Source organism: Cadophora gregata (genome assembly GCF_030347475.1).
Source record: "Cadophora gregata isolate MNR1 chromosome Unknown scaffold_9, whole genome shotgun sequence".
Lineage (NCBI taxonomy): Eukaryota > Fungi > Ascomycota > Leotiomycetes > Helotiales > Ploettnerulaceae > Cadophora > Cadophora gregata.
The window spans coordinates 1,554,597-1,571,170 of NW_026695932.1; the positions used below are offsets into that span (position 1 = coordinate 1,554,597).

Here is a 16,574-nt window from a genome sequence, read left to right on the forward strand (position 1 = left end):
AGACGGGCGAGGTTCGAACGACTTTGTTCGGGGCAGATCGTAGTATAAATGCATTGATGAGGTGGAGTAAGCGAGGTAGACACCGAAGTTATCACCTCCATTTCCTGCTGGCCACCCGAAGTGCCCTCTTTTTGTGGACTTCTATTACATAGGTTGTAGCGACAAAGAAAGAAACCGAGCGAAGTTTTGGTTGCGAGCTACGTGAATCACATGTCTCTAACCTCGTCCGCTTGAGATCGCTTCCTCCTACATATCCGCTCCTCAGCTCTCAGAAGTATGATCTAGCCACGACCCTAGTTCCTCTACCTGATGCCCTTCCTGGCCCACAATATGCGCTCCCATATTCTCTGCAAGCCATTTCAGAAGTGCTTTCACGGTCTCGCCCATATCCAGCGTCCAGCGTAGGAGCTGCGTATGGTTTGATTTGATCGTGTACAGCTCCGAATTGGCCGTCTGAAACTGACCTTTCACTGTGACAAGCTCTCTGTGTAGTGTCAGTTCGTACTATAACTCTGAAAAGGCTACACCACCTTTTTACTTCCTGTAGCCTGCAACGAATAAGTAATTGTGAACAAATAGATGCGGTGACTTACGCGTCCCTGAGTTCCTTCACCTCCTCCCTGATAGCTTCATTCGACTGGTCAGTGGGCACCTCCTCCCTGGTAGCTTCAGTCGACTGTTCAGTGTGCAAATTGTAGCTTTGGGAAGCAAGCTGGTCTAGCCAGAGCATCTCGGTGTCCAAATGATACGGCAAATCCTGGTTACTAGAGGAGTTATTCGGGACGTCCGGCGCTGCCATGATCATGCTGTCGATGCTAGAGTTCGCAAAGGCCTGTGAGTCTTGAGCCAGCGTTTCTGGGTCCGAGAAAATAATCTGGCTCCAGAAATCAAGATCCGTAGGGACTGCTTGAACGTCAATTGACGTTGTAGCGTTAGAAGTGTCGCACCAACTTCCGTCATCTGTGGTGTTCTCCATGGCGTCGTAAGGATATGCACTGTATTGATGCTGGCTATGGATCTTAAAAGTACCTCGTCGCATTTTGGGTGGTCCGGATCTTTAAACCCATTGAAGATGAATGGCGCTAGTCTTCCGCCGACTGCTAGCACGTAAATATGGTCAAGCCCGGGATGAAATCTCGCCAACGCCACTCCCGCTTAACGTTGTACCCTCCGATCCCTGATGGTTTAACCGCTAAGCAAGCTCCACCCAATGCAAGGTTTTTTTTTACCCCTCTTCTCTGGGAGATCTTCGTCAGTCTGGCTGGAAGCGCTTGCCGCACTGCTATATCAAGTCCACGAGTCTGCCCGGATTGGCTTGCTGTTGGTTCCTAACATAGCCATGTCTGATCATCGACTTGTGTGGTCCGATTCAGAGAAATCCTTACTAGTCAGCCTTCGGAATAGACTGCCAATAGCCACGGTCAAGCAGCTCACGGATATTTTCAACATGAACAATCACCAGGAGAGAAGCACCACTGCAGTCAGAACAAAGTTACGGATGCTTGGATTGTCACGTCGGCCGCAGTGTTTGTACAGAGTCCCTGTTTCTATCTACACAAGCTTATGAAGGAAAGCTAGCGTAAGAATTCCGACAATGCCGACGACTTTGAGAGACCTAGGCCTGCCAAAAAGATCAAAAGGTTCATGCAATGCTCTATGCCATCAATCCCAAGCTAATCATCAGAGCAGTCGGTCTCAAGGTGTCGATGAAGCTAGCGAAACCATTCCACCGCGACCGCCCGCTGGTAGGATACCCTTCTCCTCAAACCGTCTCCAGAAACTAATCCTTTCTTAGCCACGATATGAATGGGGTGTTCTTGAGTTGGGTGTATTCCTTCCACTTCATCCCCTCCTCGCAGAAGCTAGACAGTACGCAGCAAGGCCAGAGACGGCCAGGCATTTCGAAGACTTGTACGTAGCGCTTCCATGGCTACCAACACTTGGAAAAGATCCCATATCGCAGTTGAGGTGTGGAGAGAAGGACAAGTTGGCATTGCAGCAGTATATGGAGCACCTTGGAAGTTGGAAAACAAAATAGACAGCGCTCAGATTTCATCCGATGTAGGATAGATGTCAGAAGTATAAGACCGGTATATGCACGCAGAATGCGAACTTACTTGTAGATATGTCTTTGAATCCATAAATCTGTAAATTATGGTGCACACTGCCCCTCAACAAGTGGTAGCCGTCATCTCATATGATAATGGACGTTCAGACAATAATGATCATGCCCGAACTTTATGACTGGGTCATCCAGGGCCCACATGGTAGAACCATGGATGATCAAGTACAGCCAAACTCGGGCCAAACCAAGCGATTTTCCCCCCCATCCTCCCCCTCCCGCACACAGGGCGATTTGGGTATAAGTTGATCGGATTTGTGTCGAGTATAGCGAGCACCACCAAGGTTATCATTTTCCAAATATATCGTCCAATTCTATGCTTTTCACGCAGACATTTCTCAATGTCTCAACACCTCTCGGTAAGCTCTTCCAGAAACGTAGGCGAAGTGGCCATTAACAGTCGTCAGGTATTTACTACTCAGTGTGAAATATGCTTGGGAAGGTCAACATGGGATTTCTTGCAAGACTTCTACCTGAGGGTGGAAGCGGCGGAGAATCACTCACGAGGGTTAGAGAAGGATCTCTGCGAAGCTCAAACAACGATGCACCATTGCCAAAATACTCTCGTTCAGTGCGAGGCGTCTCTACTCTCTAGCTGGGAAGTTCTCAATGAAGAGCGTCGAAGTCATCAAGCATGCCAAGATGCTCTTATGTTCGAAAGCGGTAGACAAAAAGATACGATAGAATTGCTCGAACGAATACTCAAGGAGGCCATATTGAGTAGCGAGGCTACAGAGATTCTCGGTGGCCGACGTACCCCAGGGCCCGGAAATGCAATCTATCAAACAACACCGACATTTGAGGGTTCCCAAACAGAGATGACCCAAAACGCACAGATCTTGACAGAGAACGGCACATCAAATTCTGTGGAACGACAGAGTGAATCGCTTCAGCTGGGTGAGCACGAGAGCCAGATTGCCACTCGCGTCTGCAGCACTGAAATGTCAAACCAAATCCAGCAAAAGAATTCGACATCCACTCGAAGCGGATCATATGCCACTAGTAGGACCGCGAATGTCTACGGTTGTACGGAATCTGCACAGATCACTGAAAGCAGGAGGATCGCGCAAAACAGCGTGCGGGAGTCACCTCTGAGAAGAACACAATTCCCTGGTGAACACTAGACGAATCTCCAGATTAGAGTGGACGTTTTTCGTTGGAGGGGTTGCTCCGTTTTCGATCTCTCCTGGAGACGTCTTGGAACGCTGGTAGTTTGGAACAAAAAATCGAGTTTGATGAGTGCAATGATTAGCGTACCATAGCTAGTTTTCTCATGTCCGGATTTGCTCTAACAAGGCAGTTTTTGACCTTGATCTCTGCGAAGAAATTCCTCAGTGATCGGACATGGAGTTACAGTGCAGAGGATGATATTGGCTTCAGCCAGGTGCCAACCATAAGCGGGTTCTGGTGGTGGTCTGGAGGCGAGAGTTCTGCGACCGGAAGCGCCACGGTGACAGCCGCTCGAAGGTTGTCACTAGGCGCGGCCCGGTCTTTTCCTTTCCTCTCGGATAACTGTCAGCCGGAGATATTCCAAGTCAATTATTTCCAAGCCTTCTTTTGCACCAGCTTCAGTCACCCCGTGCTAAGTTTCCTCAGCAAATCGCCTGCTTGATTACCGAATGCTCCGTGGGTTTCGGCTTTACCTCAGGCACCCAGGCAATTGTGTCGAGATTTTATGCCGATCGACTATTCCTAATATGGCTAGTCAATAACTCACAGGTCGTCCTCGGCCTTGGAAATGGCATGAGCTTGCTAAAATAAGTTCTGGCTGGTCATATCAAATGCGAACCACTAGATTTTCTCCGCCAAGGTATGTGTTCCCTTCGCTTAGTCTACCCTGTTTGAGAATAGTAGGCGGGGAAAAAGGCGTGCTGCGCACGGCGCAGAAACGGTCCAGTGACCCGCTGGGGAACCGCCGTGGATATCTTGGTGACCCCACTAGCCTGATCTCGGGATGGAGAACGTGCGATAGGCAAGGCTCAGGGACAACCCCACAAAAGACGACCCTTTGCATACAAGGCTACCAACCTACCGGTAGATGAGGTGCGGAACCCTCGACCCCTTTGCACTTTGGCGATCGTGAGCAGACACGGAGCCACCAATGCCTACGACATCATTTACTGCGCTCTATCCCGGCGGGAAACAATGGATCTGTGAAAAATAAGCCCTCCTGTCCATCGAGAAACAACCCCCGGACCAACATCATATCTTCTCACGATCTTAACAATGCACTGGCGTTAGTGTTGCTGTTATTGTGATAACTCACAGACGGTCAATCTCGACAGAGATACCTCATGCTAGATCCAACTACCACCATTATTCCCTTGTTCTCATTGAGCCCGGCATACCAAGAGCTTTACAACCGGCTTAGCATCAACACGCAGCAGAATTTCTCTCAAGTGTGTCATCGAGCAGTTTCAGTCCACTCTTGACCCCACCTCTTTATCACGTCGCTTCGAGCGTGAGTCGTCCACAGCAGCCTTCGACTGGAGTCCATTATGTGATGGTCGGAGCGACCACTGGTCCGTGTAAGAGTATGATAACCCCAACTGAGATTGATTCACCATTCCTACTGTGCTGCAAATTTACTTCGGTCAGGTTCATCAGGGATGTCCCAGCCGTCAGGTTTACACGGTAATTCCGAGTTGGGAGTACTCACTCCCTCCATCCCGACCTACTCGGAAACCCCAAGCATAAACAGTCTAGATCATCAGATCGGCCTCCAGAATGGGTCAACATCGATACTCGAACTGTCTAGGCAAAGGCTCCAACTTGCAAAACAAACGCCCCCCTTGAACTTGTCGGCCCGCGTCGAAGAGCTCACGAGGGAGTTGGGCCACCAACGCCAAGAGATTCAATTTTACCGACAAGCATTCGAGAACCTGCAACGGTTCCGCGCAACCGTGTACGACCTCTCTCAGCAGCTCTTTCTCGCCCACTATCTCGATCATGATGTCGGCCGCTTAGATGACGTGATAGCCCAGCTTCGGAATGCGTTGGAGGACTCTAAGCGGCGCGAGTTCAAGGCCAAGAGGGATTGGATGGAATTCTGGGGCATAGATCACGTTGCGCAGGATCAGAGAGGGAATTTGATCTGAGGACGGGTCACAGTGACCTCTTTGGGCAAGGTTGAAAAGTAGAGTACTGTTATCTCATTTTCTTTTCAATCGCTGACACGGCTACCCTTCATACCAAAACATAACCCTCGCTAACCAACACGACGACAGACCCATCTTAACGAGCCGGCAGCGTTCCGCCTAGCCTAAATAACATCAGCAAACTGTCTTTCCATACCCCTGCTTGCTCCATACCATCCAACATTTTGCGTGCAGCCAACATCGACCTTGTTCGGAGTGGTCGTTAATTGGAAATCGACGAATCGCGTCTCGCAACCCAGGCATCGAAGGTGAAGACATTCGGAAAGCTTGCAGGTGCGAGCATCGAAGCTGACAGTCTGAGAATTGTCGCAGCGGCAGCACCGCCAACGCCATGGCATGATTTTCTTCCACTTAGTGGTGGATTTAGATATCGTGAGAATAGTTTCGTGGATGAGAGAGAGCTAAATTGTGAATCATATAACACGTTGATGGCAATCTACATTAGTTGATATGTGAGGTGCCAGAATACCAGAGACTTGCAGAAAATCTACAGGTGACCATCAATTTCCGAAGGAAGTGACCATCACCTTGGTTACCACCTCGCCGGATAGTACGGCTAAAGTTTTCCATCGCATAAGCCAGTGTTGGAATTGTTGGTGCGGCTGGTCGGCCAAGATGTTGGTGTTGGTTGCTCAAGGTGTTGGTGCCGCAAAGCGTTAGTTGAGATGTGAAGATGCAAGTGCAATAGAGACTCGCAGAAAATCTACAGGTGATCATCACTTTCTCGGACAAATGACCATCACCTTGGTTGTCACCTCATCGTACCGCACGGCAGATAATTTTCATCGCATGTTGGAGATGTTGGTGCCGCGTGTCGGCCAATAGTTTGTTGGTGGCACAGCATCATCGTTGGTTCCAACAACGGCTACCGCTACGGCGATCATGTTGGTTTTACCAACAACCAACAACCGACAACCAAAAACTGCGACGGCCGTGGCAGGGTCCCAAAATATCAAGAAGAAGCGAAGAATACTTCGTCAGTCACATCTCAAAAAAACAAAAATCTTAAAAGCCCATTTTTTTTTCTTTTAGCTCGGACTCGCAGTACGGTTGGTGAATAGAATCACTTTTCGGCCTAGTCTAATCGCCTACTCTACAAAGCCTCCTTTCAAATGCTCTCTGCTTGATGCAGGAGCACCGATAGTTGGTTACCTACCCCTTGCACTTGAATTCCATGTCACTAGTCGACGGCCACCCCGTCTCTCGCAAGGATGGCTGGAAGTCTAGCTCGACCAGGTGAACCCTCTTGTTCATTCTCCGCTGGACCTCTCTACGGACTTTGTCCGCCATGACTCGATCGGCACATTCTATCATGATGTCAGCTGGTAATTCAAGGATGTAATGGATCGACGCATACGGGAGACCATCACCTTGCCTCGGTGGGATGCGAACTCGGTCTGGAGCACTTCCACAATATTCGGCGGGTTGAATATTTTCTTGATCTTAGAGTGATTTCCGTATTCCAAATCTTTCTTTCCACCGTGATCCAGGACATGGAGGCGGACCTCGAGTATCTGCCTAGCGTTAGAAAGCTGGCAAGGTTGGATGACGCATACGCACATATCCAGTATCACTATCGAGGAGATCATCCATCCAGCTCTTGACCCACTGCTCTTGGCCTAAGTGGAGATTAGAAGCGAACAGGATGGGTTTTCTTCTCCTTGACTCACTCTCATTGTTTATCTGCCAGACGAGGAGAATCCGGCGCGTCCGTACTTGGCAATTGTTGTATCCGCTAATGAGGTCCTTGATATATGGAATATGGCCAGCTATGCCGATCCCAGTGGCAAACATGATCACTGTTCCGTATTCTCCAAATTTATGCTGTATTCCGTATGGTCCATCGATGAATGCAAGGAGCTCTGTGTTTGTGTACCTATCCAACTGCCCAGTAAACCCTGTCCTAGACTTGACCAAGAGGGAGATTGTCAACCCTTTCTGGCTCCAGTCCCACCACGAAATCATAAAAGGGTGTCCTCGTAGTCCGACCAAGATGCCAAGTTTCGGTATTGAAACGAAGACATACTGACCAGCCCTGACCTTCCACTTTCTGGGCACGGTGATATCGACCTGTAATACGTTCGATGGCCCTGTAAGGGACCTATCTGAGGGGTAGGGAATCGAGAGGCGAGTTGCTACCGCTTTAGCAAACGGTCTGCCTATGGCAAAGTTTCTGAATGCGAACAGAAGCCAGTGGAGTGTCGTCATCCCAACCCAGAAACATATACCAATCTGTAGAAATATCTCTGCAGGTTTTTTCGAGAATACGTGACGCCCGATGGCGATCAGAGCTGTGACTGTGAGAAACAGGTGCAGATTAAGAAACCATTCGTAGAAAAGCCTTCGCCCGACACGAAATGAGAAAAGGAGAAGTAGCCCAAGGGCAGAGCTCGCCTATCGCTTTGCATTAGCCAAAGATCTCCCTATAGAAAAGCCAACGCAGACGAACCACAACTCCAGAGGCATTGATCCCTGTCCATTCGAACGAGTGACTGCCAGTCAGTGATATGATGGTGTGCAACAAGACCTCTGCGACCGCCGTCCGGCCCAACCATTGGTGGCTTCCAATGCTGGCCCGTAGCGTAATCCCGAGCATCTCTGTTATGAGGCTCAAACGAGGACCGCACAGGAGCGGAATGAGGTTAATAGTCGACATGATAGCAGCACGGGTGCCTATATCCGACCTTGAATCCACCCCAACGACTGTAACGAGGACGATATTGGCAACAAGGTACGCAGATGCGAGCAGAACCTCGAGACGTGTTGCCGTCCCTAAGAAGGGAATCCTTGGGAAGAAATGTGGATATGCAACATGTTTCAAGAAGAAGGAGGAAGTCGACAGCCACTCGGAGGTGAACGCGCGATAGACGGCACGAAGCAAGAGCCAGATGGCGAATATACAGCCCAAAATGAAGCAGTACCAAGACGGTATGTCCATGTCACTGAGTTTGGAAACTCCTGAACGAACAAATGATGAGAAAGACATGATTGATAGTGCTGTGAGGATCAATACTTCCAATGTTGGAAGATTGAGAATCCGATTCGATCCCAAAGATGGCGTTATGCCGCTTGCCAACGATCACGGCCATCAGCTTTGTGAGGCCCACAGTACTTAACCCTCCTGGGTGATCGGCTAAGAGATTACGAACCGAGTGGTCACCCAAGTGATGATTCAAGTGGTCGTCCAAAAAGTGGTCGCTGGAGATACGGGGGAGCATTCAACATGGTGCGGTGATGTTGCAGCTTGGTACAGGTGGCCACCAATATAATGACGGGAAAGTCCACCTCTCACCAATCGTCGTCGGCGTCAATTCTAACCATGGACAAGCGGTCCAAATCAGAGCAATTTCGCAAGAGGAAGAACAACTTCTTTCGTCGGGGTTACGACATTGGAGTGGCCTGCGACACGGAGGTTTTCATCCTCTTCAAGAGGAACGGCAAATTCTATACGTTCGCAAACACGGAGGAACTAGAATGGCCAACCAAGGAAGATATCGTGAGGCTCGCATGCTCCAAGAGAAACTGCTCTATTTCTAACCATCCCAAGCAACGCAATCTAGTCCTTTGCAAAACAGCTGCGGACTATGAAAGTAAATCTCGGACGAAGAAGAAAGCTTCTAGAGCAAACGCAACCACCTCATGTTCATCAAACGCTTCTGAGGATATAGATACATCTACCTTGCCCTTACTTGGAATCAAAGCCCCAGTATCACCACGGCTAGATTCACCGTCCCACTACAGGGTGGGAGGTTGGAAGGACTTCATAGCATCCCTAACTCGCTGAGTGAGGTTGGGTAGAACTGGCTTCGTCATTTTTGAGTATCAATAAACAAATCAAAGATATTTAGGAGAACGAGAAAACTATGCTCAGGTTTACATCGACAATTGTGTGAGATTTGACAAGTTGCTTTTGGATGGTGCGTGCACGAATCGTGTTCGACATCTGATCTGTGAACTGTCTTGTCTTGGCCGCCTCAGGGGGACAAAATGAGCGTTGCTCGTCCAGGGTCTGGTAACCACTCGATTGTTTTTGTATTTTTCAAGATGGCTCACATTTATCACAAACAATTGATCTAGGTATGGGTGTGTGATAGTCTCATTTCTTGTCTACATATTCCTTCCATTTGGCAAACCTCCATCTCCATCCCAGCACCCTTCTCATCGATCCAGCTGCGGCAATACCATGGCGGCTGGCAGTACGATGACAGCAATCATGGGTAGACTGGTAGGTAGCGCGAAGCTCGAGCTCGTGCTACTTGGAACGTTGCTAAGGCCAAAGCCAGACGGTGGCAATCTTGTATCGATCAGGAGGCTCGAGGGGAGCGCAGATGTGTATTCGATGGTTAGCGTGAAGCCCGAGTCCTCGACCTGCCCCTTGGCGACGGTGCTCGCGATCTTCTGTGACGGGAGGCTAATATCTTAGCAACTGAGGACTCATCGTCTTTGATATGCTTACAATGTTTCTGCTCTTTCTCCGGAAATTTCAGCGAGCACAGAACCAATATCAGAGCGAGTGCCATTACGAGTGGGCTCTTCATCTTGCTGGAATACTGTTGCGTTCCAAACAATTCGCATATCGTTTCCTAGGCCGCTGGATCACTATTGCGTGAGATAGATGATAAGAGAAGATTTGATCTCGTGAAATACTCCCTGAGAATCTTGTTCAATTCCAGACCAAACCGACTGTGGGTGCAATTAGACCATCAACTAATGGCTTCCGGTAGAGCCCTCTATTATTTGACTGTAAGATGACCACTTTACGACTGGTGGTGAATTGCATCCATATATTTAGGGTGGTGTAGCCATCCGGTTTGGGGGGGTATCAATCTATCATTGTAATATCCCCATGAGAAATGATTTTAGAAACTTTGTTGAGTGATATATATTCTTGGATTAAACCCCGTGTTCTGACAAGTTCCAGGAACAATCAAGATGCCGAAAGAGCCGAAACCCAAAGGTGCAAGCAACAGGGTAGCTCCTGCCACGCCAGCAGCCAGAAATGCACGCAAACAAGAAGTTACCGAGAAACTTGGGAAAATCACTGACAAAGTCAAAAAGCGGCGTACCGAAGTCGCAACTAAGGAACGCAGGCTAGACGAGCTCAACGAATCGCACAACGATAGCTCCAAGCCCGAGGAGAAAGCAGAGTACGAAAGTCTGGAAGAAGAGTTTGATAAGCTGAGAGGGGAGTTGATGGAGTGGGAGACTGAATTGGTCAATTTGAAAAAGGAAGAAAAGGATCTCGACGGAGATACCATAATGGACTCCAGCGGGGCTAAGGAGAGTGATAGCGTTGACGAACTTTTTGTCAGCTCCTCTTCCAACAACACGACTCAGCCGCCTCAGTTCGACCTGACTGGACCCAATGGCAAATCAAATCCACTAATCATTGGCGATTCCGACGATGAGGAGGCTGTGTTCACGCCGGCTCAAGCAAGGGAGGCGACAGGACAGAGCCATGATGGAAAGATTGTTGCATGGAGGCAGCAAGATCGGTCAAAGCCAGTGATTGTGAGATATGGTCCACAAAACGCCGCAAAATACGAACGTTCCACGGCTGCCAAAGAGGGCAACGACTTTGACGAAGAAGAGACTGAGGAATTCGGTCCAGACCATAGACTTGGAGACCAGAAAGTTGCGAAGAAATTCGTGCGCAAAAGACGTGAGCTGTTGGGTATTGCGGGCTTGGCCTACAACTGCGATTTGAAGGACCTAGAACCGAGGGAGAAGGGCGAAACTAGAAGAGTTGCTCCTCTTGAGATTTGGGTCAAATGGGAGATTAATGGTGCCATCCACAAGACATGGGAGATCCGGTCCTCCATTCGACACCTCTTCAGCAGCCCCAAGAAGGCCGATGCCTATATCTACGAGGCAGCAAAGTGGCACGCTGCTCGACACCAGGAATGGCAGAACGGCCAGCGTGAGGCAAAGGACAGATCCCCAACCCCGGTCCCGAACAGCCGACTCTCGCCATCGCCCGAGCCGAAACAGCCAGAGGTCAAGGTTGAGGGTGAGAGCAATGGCAACCCGCTTGCTGCTACCAATAGCTCCGCAGAGACAAAGTCTGCCAAGCGAGCAGCAATGCTGCAGTATCGGGAACAATGGTGCGATCTCAAGGGCATCGATCCTGAAAACATGGACCCAGCCGCTGAGGGGAGATTCCTAAAGGCCTGGAATGAGATCAAGGATACATTGTGAACGCTTGGAATTAAGGAGGCGGAGTTCGATATCTGGATGCCAACGGTCAGACCAGTGCTTCTTCCCTCCTTCTTGAACTCAGATGGATAGACTTGCTCCTTTTCTTTGTCCAGCCTCGTACCGACCAATCGGTTTCATTTTCTCAGTCCTTACCGATACACAGTCTCGTCTCTTTCAGACAGATCTCCTTGCCTGCGGTTTGTCATATCATCACATCCATATAGCAGCGTTGGTTTTGCAATTATATAGAATTCAAACTACACAGCAATCCACATTACTGAGACCAGCCACTACCTGAGACCTGGACAAGGCTCACCAACCTTACCCTCAGGATGACCATTCTCTTGTGACCTTCTCATCTTGGGCTCCCCAAGCAACTAGATGCTCCTTCAAATTAATTGACTCATTCATTCTTCTCCGGGCCGATTGCATGTCCTTCTCGTTATCTTCAAGCAGCGCCTCACTCTCTTCAAGCAACAGGACTCTCCTCATCTCTATCGCATCGATTTCTGCCTCCATATCCTTAATCATCTTATCAATCATTGACACTGATTTGCTCATCCACAAGATTTCGTTTTTAAGGTGTTTGCCAGGCGAAGTCTTCCGTTGTGGTCGCTGGCGGTGTGGTGTATTGTGCTTTCCTGGTGCTGCAATCGTGAGTATGAGAATATCATGAGGTTAGGCCGCAACCTACGAGAGCCTGAAACTGACACCAGATCTCTCCCATCGTCAGTAACATTGGAGCGCTTTCTTTTTTTGATGCCCGACTTGGCCGAAGTAGACTTCGGACTCGCCTGGTCCTCCTGAGCTGGGGTGGAAATGGATCCAGAATCTGCCACTCCATGTTAGGTCATTCGTAGGTAGTACCGAGAACAACTCACTTGTACTTGGGGGCGATGGCGACTTGGGTGCCTGGGGGCTCTTCGCTACGCTGGGTCGAGGATTTTGATGATCGGCAGGTTGGCGGGGTGACTCTGATCCGGCAGCCAGATCTACCTCATCGTCACTCGTCAAATCAATCACCTCTTGTTCTGGCATGAGTTTGTATGCCCGATGAAGGTTGGGTGAAGAGGGCGGGGTAGGCTGGGAACTCTCGTTGACGGGATTACCCGGGGACTCATCGCCATGATCGCTGGTTGATTGCTCTGATTTTGCGACCATATTCAGTGCCCTTTCCTCTATCGAACCAGTTGCTGAAGGTTTCGTATCAATTTTCAGGGATCTTTGTGAGTCCGCCGTATTGGCAGGCTTCTGCTCGTCTACAACTGCGCTGAGTCCAATGTCATCATGTTTGATTTGCTGCCCAGTCGAGGGTGTGGTCTGATCTTCTTGGTCCAACTTCGTTCCCCACTTCTGGAGTAACGCAATTACTCGCTCTTTAAAACAGTATCTGCCGTTTCTTGGGATTTCATCCAGATCTCTGATCTTTTTGAGAAGTTTGGTAATTCTGGTACCGCTCAGGAGACTTTGCGGTGGGTCTCCAATGTACTCCAGTTTCTTCAGGTAAGCAGACATGGTTTTCATCTCATCTGCTTTAGGCTTTCCAGCAGTTGGGAAGAACCCGTTCTGTAGCTTGTACCGCAATAGTCGAAGCTGAGCCTCGATTGCTGTTAGCATTTGTAGGTCAAGTCTAAGTTTCCTGCTCACAGACCTCTAGCTCTTGCATTGAGCTAACCTCCGGTTTTGGTTGGTCATCGCCTCCCTTGGAAATTGTTTCCGATGCTTCCTGGATCGCCAATCCTGAAGCGGAGTGGATGGGATGAGGGTTGGAATCATTGGCATCAGCAGTAGGGGGTGGAACACCTGTTGCCGGCTGGGTGGCGCCAATGAGACGTGTGTGTGTTTCCTCTGCAGTAAACTGAGTTTCGGAACACGGGTTTTCAATGCCCTCTTGCAGGGTCTCTGCATTCGAATCCGAGTTGCAGGTATCGAGACCAAGAATGGCTGATAGGTCATCGCTGTTCTGTGATATGGCTTGCAGCTGAGAATCCAGATCGTTCATGTCGTTATGAGGGATTGATGAGTCCGCGTCAGAGGTCCAGTCGATCTCCATACTTAGCTGGCTGTCGTGGGTCTGCGGTTCTGGATTCATGTTGATGAAAGATGCTGGGTCAAGGAGAGAGCGGAGGGTTCAAAGAGATGTAAATTGTAGGACAAACGTCGGTCCTCCGAGCTGGGAAGGAGTAGGCTTCTTATACTTCTCCCTATAAGAGATCGACCCACTATCGGATCCCACTTGCCATCATACTTGGTGCTTTACTGAGTCAGAAGCTGTTGCGATGTATCCTGGTAGCAAGGATTTGTCAATGGCAAGGCAGACTTGTCGAAAATAGCTCCAGATCACCAGATTTCACGCACAAATCAAGGCAAGTCTCCTCTCGTGTGGAACCGGCTGAGTGCCATCGGCATAAGGCGTCGTCATGGCAGCTTGGAAGCAGCTTGATTGGAGCCAGTCGCTATTCTTGTACAGATATGGAAAGGTTCAGCTGTTCCCCTTCCACACTCCTTGAACTGCCATTGGAGGTATTGACGAAGATATCCCTTTCCACCGACAGATGCTCCACCAACAACCCCTTAAGCGTCTTTTGGAAACCTAAGACGCATTGCATACCAGAGATATATTTAGATAACTCCTAGATTGCGATGTGGAATGCCTTCTAACTTCATGATTGGTAGATACGATTCAAGAGAGGCACGGGCTCGACGACGCAATGGAAGAAAAGCGCCAACCTGCAGACGGCATATCTACGATCCGCCCCAAAAGCTGACGAACGGTGACGACCGTCTCTGCCTCGTCTATTTCTGGCACATCCTTCACGACCTGGCGATGGAGACGCTGGTCTATCTCCTCCAAGTAAACCGATCACGGAGAGTTCTCTCCAGGCTCAGTAGCCGCTGAAAGTAGAAAAGAGCACTTCGTCCCCCTCTCACCTTCATCTCCCTCCTGAGTCTCCACTGTATTTCGTACCATTCTCTCTACTTTCATTACCTCTTTTCACCTCAAGAACCTGCATAAGAAATGTCAGCCAGTCGACAGTACGCAGCCCCATCCAGTGTTGATGCTCGGCACCTTGCATCTTCCAACATCAATTCTGACTCGCCAACGTCTCAACCAGCTAAAGGTGGCCACTCAGCCAGCCGCGATACAGGCCCTGAAGATGCTGCACTCAATATCCTCTGTCACACGGCAGCTAAGCTTGGCTATATGCAGGACGTGGGTTACGGGTTTGACGGTAGCTGCGTTCATTCGGCACCCATTTTCAATGTGCTAATACCAATGTAGTAGCCACCTTTGGGGCGAACGCAATGAATAGTTACTCGAGGAAAGCTGAAATTTCACGAGCGGATTACCAGTCTACCAATAGTAAATCCGGAGTCTCTCAGCAGGCTGGTTCGCATGGTATCACTAATCTCTCTGATACCTTTGACGAGACACAGAACTTTATTCAGGGCAGGACCAACCTCGAGATACTGGTCAGAGATGCGAAATTCTCACCTGAGACGCCCCCGCTACTCCCAGCGGCGGGAACCCAGCTACAGGCCGTGGCTACCAGTGGCACCCACGCGCGTCAAGTCGGAACTGCAAATGCCCTTGAGGGACTTTGCGGTGTCAGGCTGAAGAAGCGTCGACGGGAACAGACATCGAATCTCTCACATGTAAAACACACCGAAAGTAAGCCTTCCTTTCCACTGTGTTTGTCTATACTCATATTTCAAGGCTCTGATGATGGTGCTCGGGGTTCAAAGAGAACTAAAGTGGACTGTGACTGTGAAGATGATCATACATGGTGGATGACCATCAAGATTGGAGAGATGAATGAAGTTCTTCAACGAATCGATACTGCGATAGGTGTGGTTAAGATGTTGTCAAACGGGTCAAATGACTTGGGCAACATTATAACTGAATGCAATCTGATCAATCTACTTAAAGAGTCCCGGGCGATTCTGGATGGTGCGAAAGACGATATGAAAACAGAAGGTGGAAGAGATAGAGAAACCACAGAATAGCTGCATCCAAATATCAAAATTGCCATCATTCCTTTTTGTCCACTGTAGGATGTTCTCCGCCTGCCATTGCATTCGAGCTGCCTGACCTTTCAAGGGAAGGTGTAGAGAGCATCCGAATAACAGCTTCCAAAGTTTCCACCATCACTTTTGCCTTCTGACATTCCTGCGAGAGAGCAAGATGCGAACTCGACACGAGATCAAAGTGGTGCCTTATCACACTGCAGTCCTGCACAGCTCGTGCCAGTGCTTCCATATACTCGTAGTTTTGTTGTTGAAGGTAACGGTTCTTGCGAATCTCTCGTGTGAGCTTGGTACGTGCAGTCGACAATTCTCGCTCGGCGTTGTTGGTACGACTCTGCGCGTCGTAGGCGTCGGCAACATTAACACTTTGCGTTGCAGGCGTGAGAGGCATCTGTTCCAGCTTGTCGGTGAAAACAGACTCTTCCTGCTACTTGTTAAAATATGCTTTTGCGGGCTAAGGTATCTTACCGAAGTCATGTTGATATTTTGCGACAGTATATGTCGTAGTTCCTGGACTGAGGTTTCGTAGATTTTCTCGAAATTATATGACTTATTGTGAGACGTCGATCAAAAGATTGAAGACGAGTTCCGGGTTTCCTAAAGCAGTTAGAGGATAGATCATGAGTCGTGCCATCAATTTGCTACTGCATCTATAGTGACCACCTTCAACGATGTAGTACACATAACGGGTGGTATTAAATGCCATCTGATAATTGAGGGCCTGGTAGGCTGGCTACATTTCAATCCAGGTACTTGAAAGCTGTAAACGCAGTCGATCTCAAATCTCACATCTATAGATCCCAGGATTCAAAGCTCACTTGAGAGGAAATCTCAAACAGAAGTAAGACCCCAACAGCTTTGATAGTCATAGCGAATCTAACAGATAAAGCAATGTGTATCATCGTCTATCTCAACGAAGACCGGTTCCAGGCGATCCAAGAAAGGATTAACGGGTCAAGATTCAGACGTGCATGCCGACGGCTAGTTTCGAAATTTTCCTCCGTCCAAGAAACATATCCTCCCCCGTATACAGAAGGAGCCTCCGTCCAACAGACTCCTCGGAAAGC

General features: G+C 49.1%; 11 protein-coding genes across 11 annotated transcripts; 6 read left to right on the forward strand and 5 right to left on the reverse strand.

The window, feature by feature from the left end:
• Positions 1-38: 38 nt before the first annotated feature.
• ONS95_014813 (uncharacterized protein) lies at positions 39-1,224 on the reverse strand. The gene is made up of 2 exons (XM_058508489.1): positions 594-1,224; positions 39-484 (listed from the first exon to the last, which is right to left on the reverse strand). Exons 1-2 carry the CDS (start codon positions 1,037-1,039, stop codon positions 262-264), a joined length of 669 nt encoding a protein of 222 aa, XP_058356176.1. The 5' UTR covers positions 1,040-1,224; the 3' UTR covers positions 39-261.
• Positions 1,225-1,594: 370 nt separating this feature from the next.
• Positions 1,595-2,038, forward strand: ONS95_014814 (uncharacterized protein; the record flags this gene model as incomplete). Its single annotated transcript, XM_058508490.1, has 3 exons — positions 1,595-1,640; positions 1,690-1,745; positions 1,796-2,038. The coding sequence occupies 3 exons, from the start codon at positions 1,595-1,597 to the stop codon at positions 2,036-2,038; spliced, it is 345 nt and encodes a 114-aa protein (XP_058356177.1).
• Positions 2,039-2,463: 425 nt separating this feature from the next.
• On the forward strand, positions 2,464-3,246 carry ONS95_014815 (uncharacterized protein; the record flags this gene model as incomplete). The annotated part of the gene is made up of 2 exons (XM_058508491.1): positions 2,464-2,481; positions 2,530-3,246. 2 exons carry the CDS (start codon positions 2,464-2,466, stop codon positions 3,244-3,246), a joined length of 735 nt encoding a protein of 244 aa, XP_058356178.1.
• Positions 3,247-4,731: 1,485 nt separating this feature from the next.
• ONS95_014816 (uncharacterized protein) lies at positions 4,732-5,220 on the forward strand (the record flags this gene model as incomplete). The annotated part of the gene is made up of 1 exon (XM_058508492.1): positions 4,732-5,220. The coding sequence occupies one exon, from the start codon at positions 4,732-4,734 to the stop codon at positions 5,218-5,220; it is 489 nt and encodes a 162-aa protein (XP_058356179.1).
• Positions 5,221-6,432: 1,212 nt separating this feature from the next.
• On the reverse strand, positions 6,433-8,266 carry ONS95_014817 (uncharacterized protein; the record flags this gene model as incomplete). The annotated part of the gene is made up of 5 exons (XM_058508493.1): positions 6,433-6,587; positions 6,638-6,794; positions 6,841-6,899; positions 6,951-7,674; positions 7,730-8,266. The coding sequence occupies 5 exons, from the start codon at positions 8,264-8,266 to the stop codon at positions 6,433-6,435; spliced, it is 1,632 nt and encodes a 543-aa protein (XP_058356180.1).
• A 282-nt stretch (positions 8,267-8,548) lies between these two features.
• On the forward strand, positions 8,549-9,064 carry ONS95_014818 (uncharacterized protein; the record flags this gene model as incomplete). Its single annotated transcript, XM_058508494.1, has 2 exons — positions 8,549-8,776; positions 8,828-9,064. The coding sequence occupies 2 exons, from the start codon at positions 8,549-8,551 to the stop codon at positions 9,062-9,064; spliced, it is 465 nt and encodes a 154-aa protein (XP_058356181.1).
• A 374-nt stretch (positions 9,065-9,438) lies between these two features.
• On the reverse strand, positions 9,439-9,855 carry ONS95_014819 (uncharacterized protein; the record flags this gene model as incomplete). The annotated part of the gene is made up of 2 exons (XM_058508495.1): positions 9,439-9,691; positions 9,737-9,855. 2 exons carry the CDS (start codon positions 9,853-9,855, stop codon positions 9,439-9,441), a joined length of 372 nt encoding a protein of 123 aa, XP_058356182.1.
• A 357-nt stretch (positions 9,856-10,212) lies between these two features.
• Positions 10,213-11,478, forward strand: ONS95_014820 (uncharacterized protein; the record flags this gene model as incomplete). The annotated part of the gene is made up of 1 exon (XM_058508496.1): positions 10,213-11,478. One exon carries the CDS (start codon positions 10,213-10,215, stop codon positions 11,476-11,478), a length of 1,266 nt encoding a protein of 421 aa, XP_058356183.1.
• A 694-nt stretch (positions 11,479-12,172) lies between these two features.
• ONS95_014821 (uncharacterized protein) lies at positions 12,173-14,099 on the reverse strand. Its single transcript, XM_058508497.1, has 2 exons — positions 13,130-14,099; positions 12,173-13,077 (listed from the first exon to the last, which is right to left on the reverse strand). The coding sequence occupies exons 1-2, from the start codon at positions 13,568-13,570 to the stop codon at positions 12,208-12,210; spliced, it is 1,311 nt and encodes a 436-aa protein (XP_058356184.1). The 5' UTR covers positions 13,571-14,099; the 3' UTR covers positions 12,173-12,207.
• Positions 14,100-14,497: 398 nt separating this feature from the next.
• On the forward strand, positions 14,498-15,486 carry ONS95_014822 (uncharacterized protein; the record flags this gene model as incomplete). Its single annotated transcript, XM_058508498.1, has 3 exons — positions 14,498-14,711; positions 14,762-15,151; positions 15,197-15,486. The coding sequence occupies 3 exons, from the start codon at positions 14,498-14,500 to the stop codon at positions 15,484-15,486; spliced, it is 894 nt and encodes a 297-aa protein (XP_058356185.1).
• A 25-nt stretch (positions 15,487-15,511) lies between these two features.
• ONS95_014823 (uncharacterized protein) lies at positions 15,512-15,984 on the reverse strand (the record flags this gene model as incomplete). Its single annotated transcript, XM_058508499.1, has 2 exons — positions 15,512-15,931; positions 15,976-15,984. The coding sequence occupies 2 exons, from the start codon at positions 15,982-15,984 to the stop codon at positions 15,512-15,514; spliced, it is 429 nt and encodes a 142-aa protein (XP_058356186.1).
• Between the last annotated feature and the right edge of the window lie 590 nt (positions 15,985-16,574).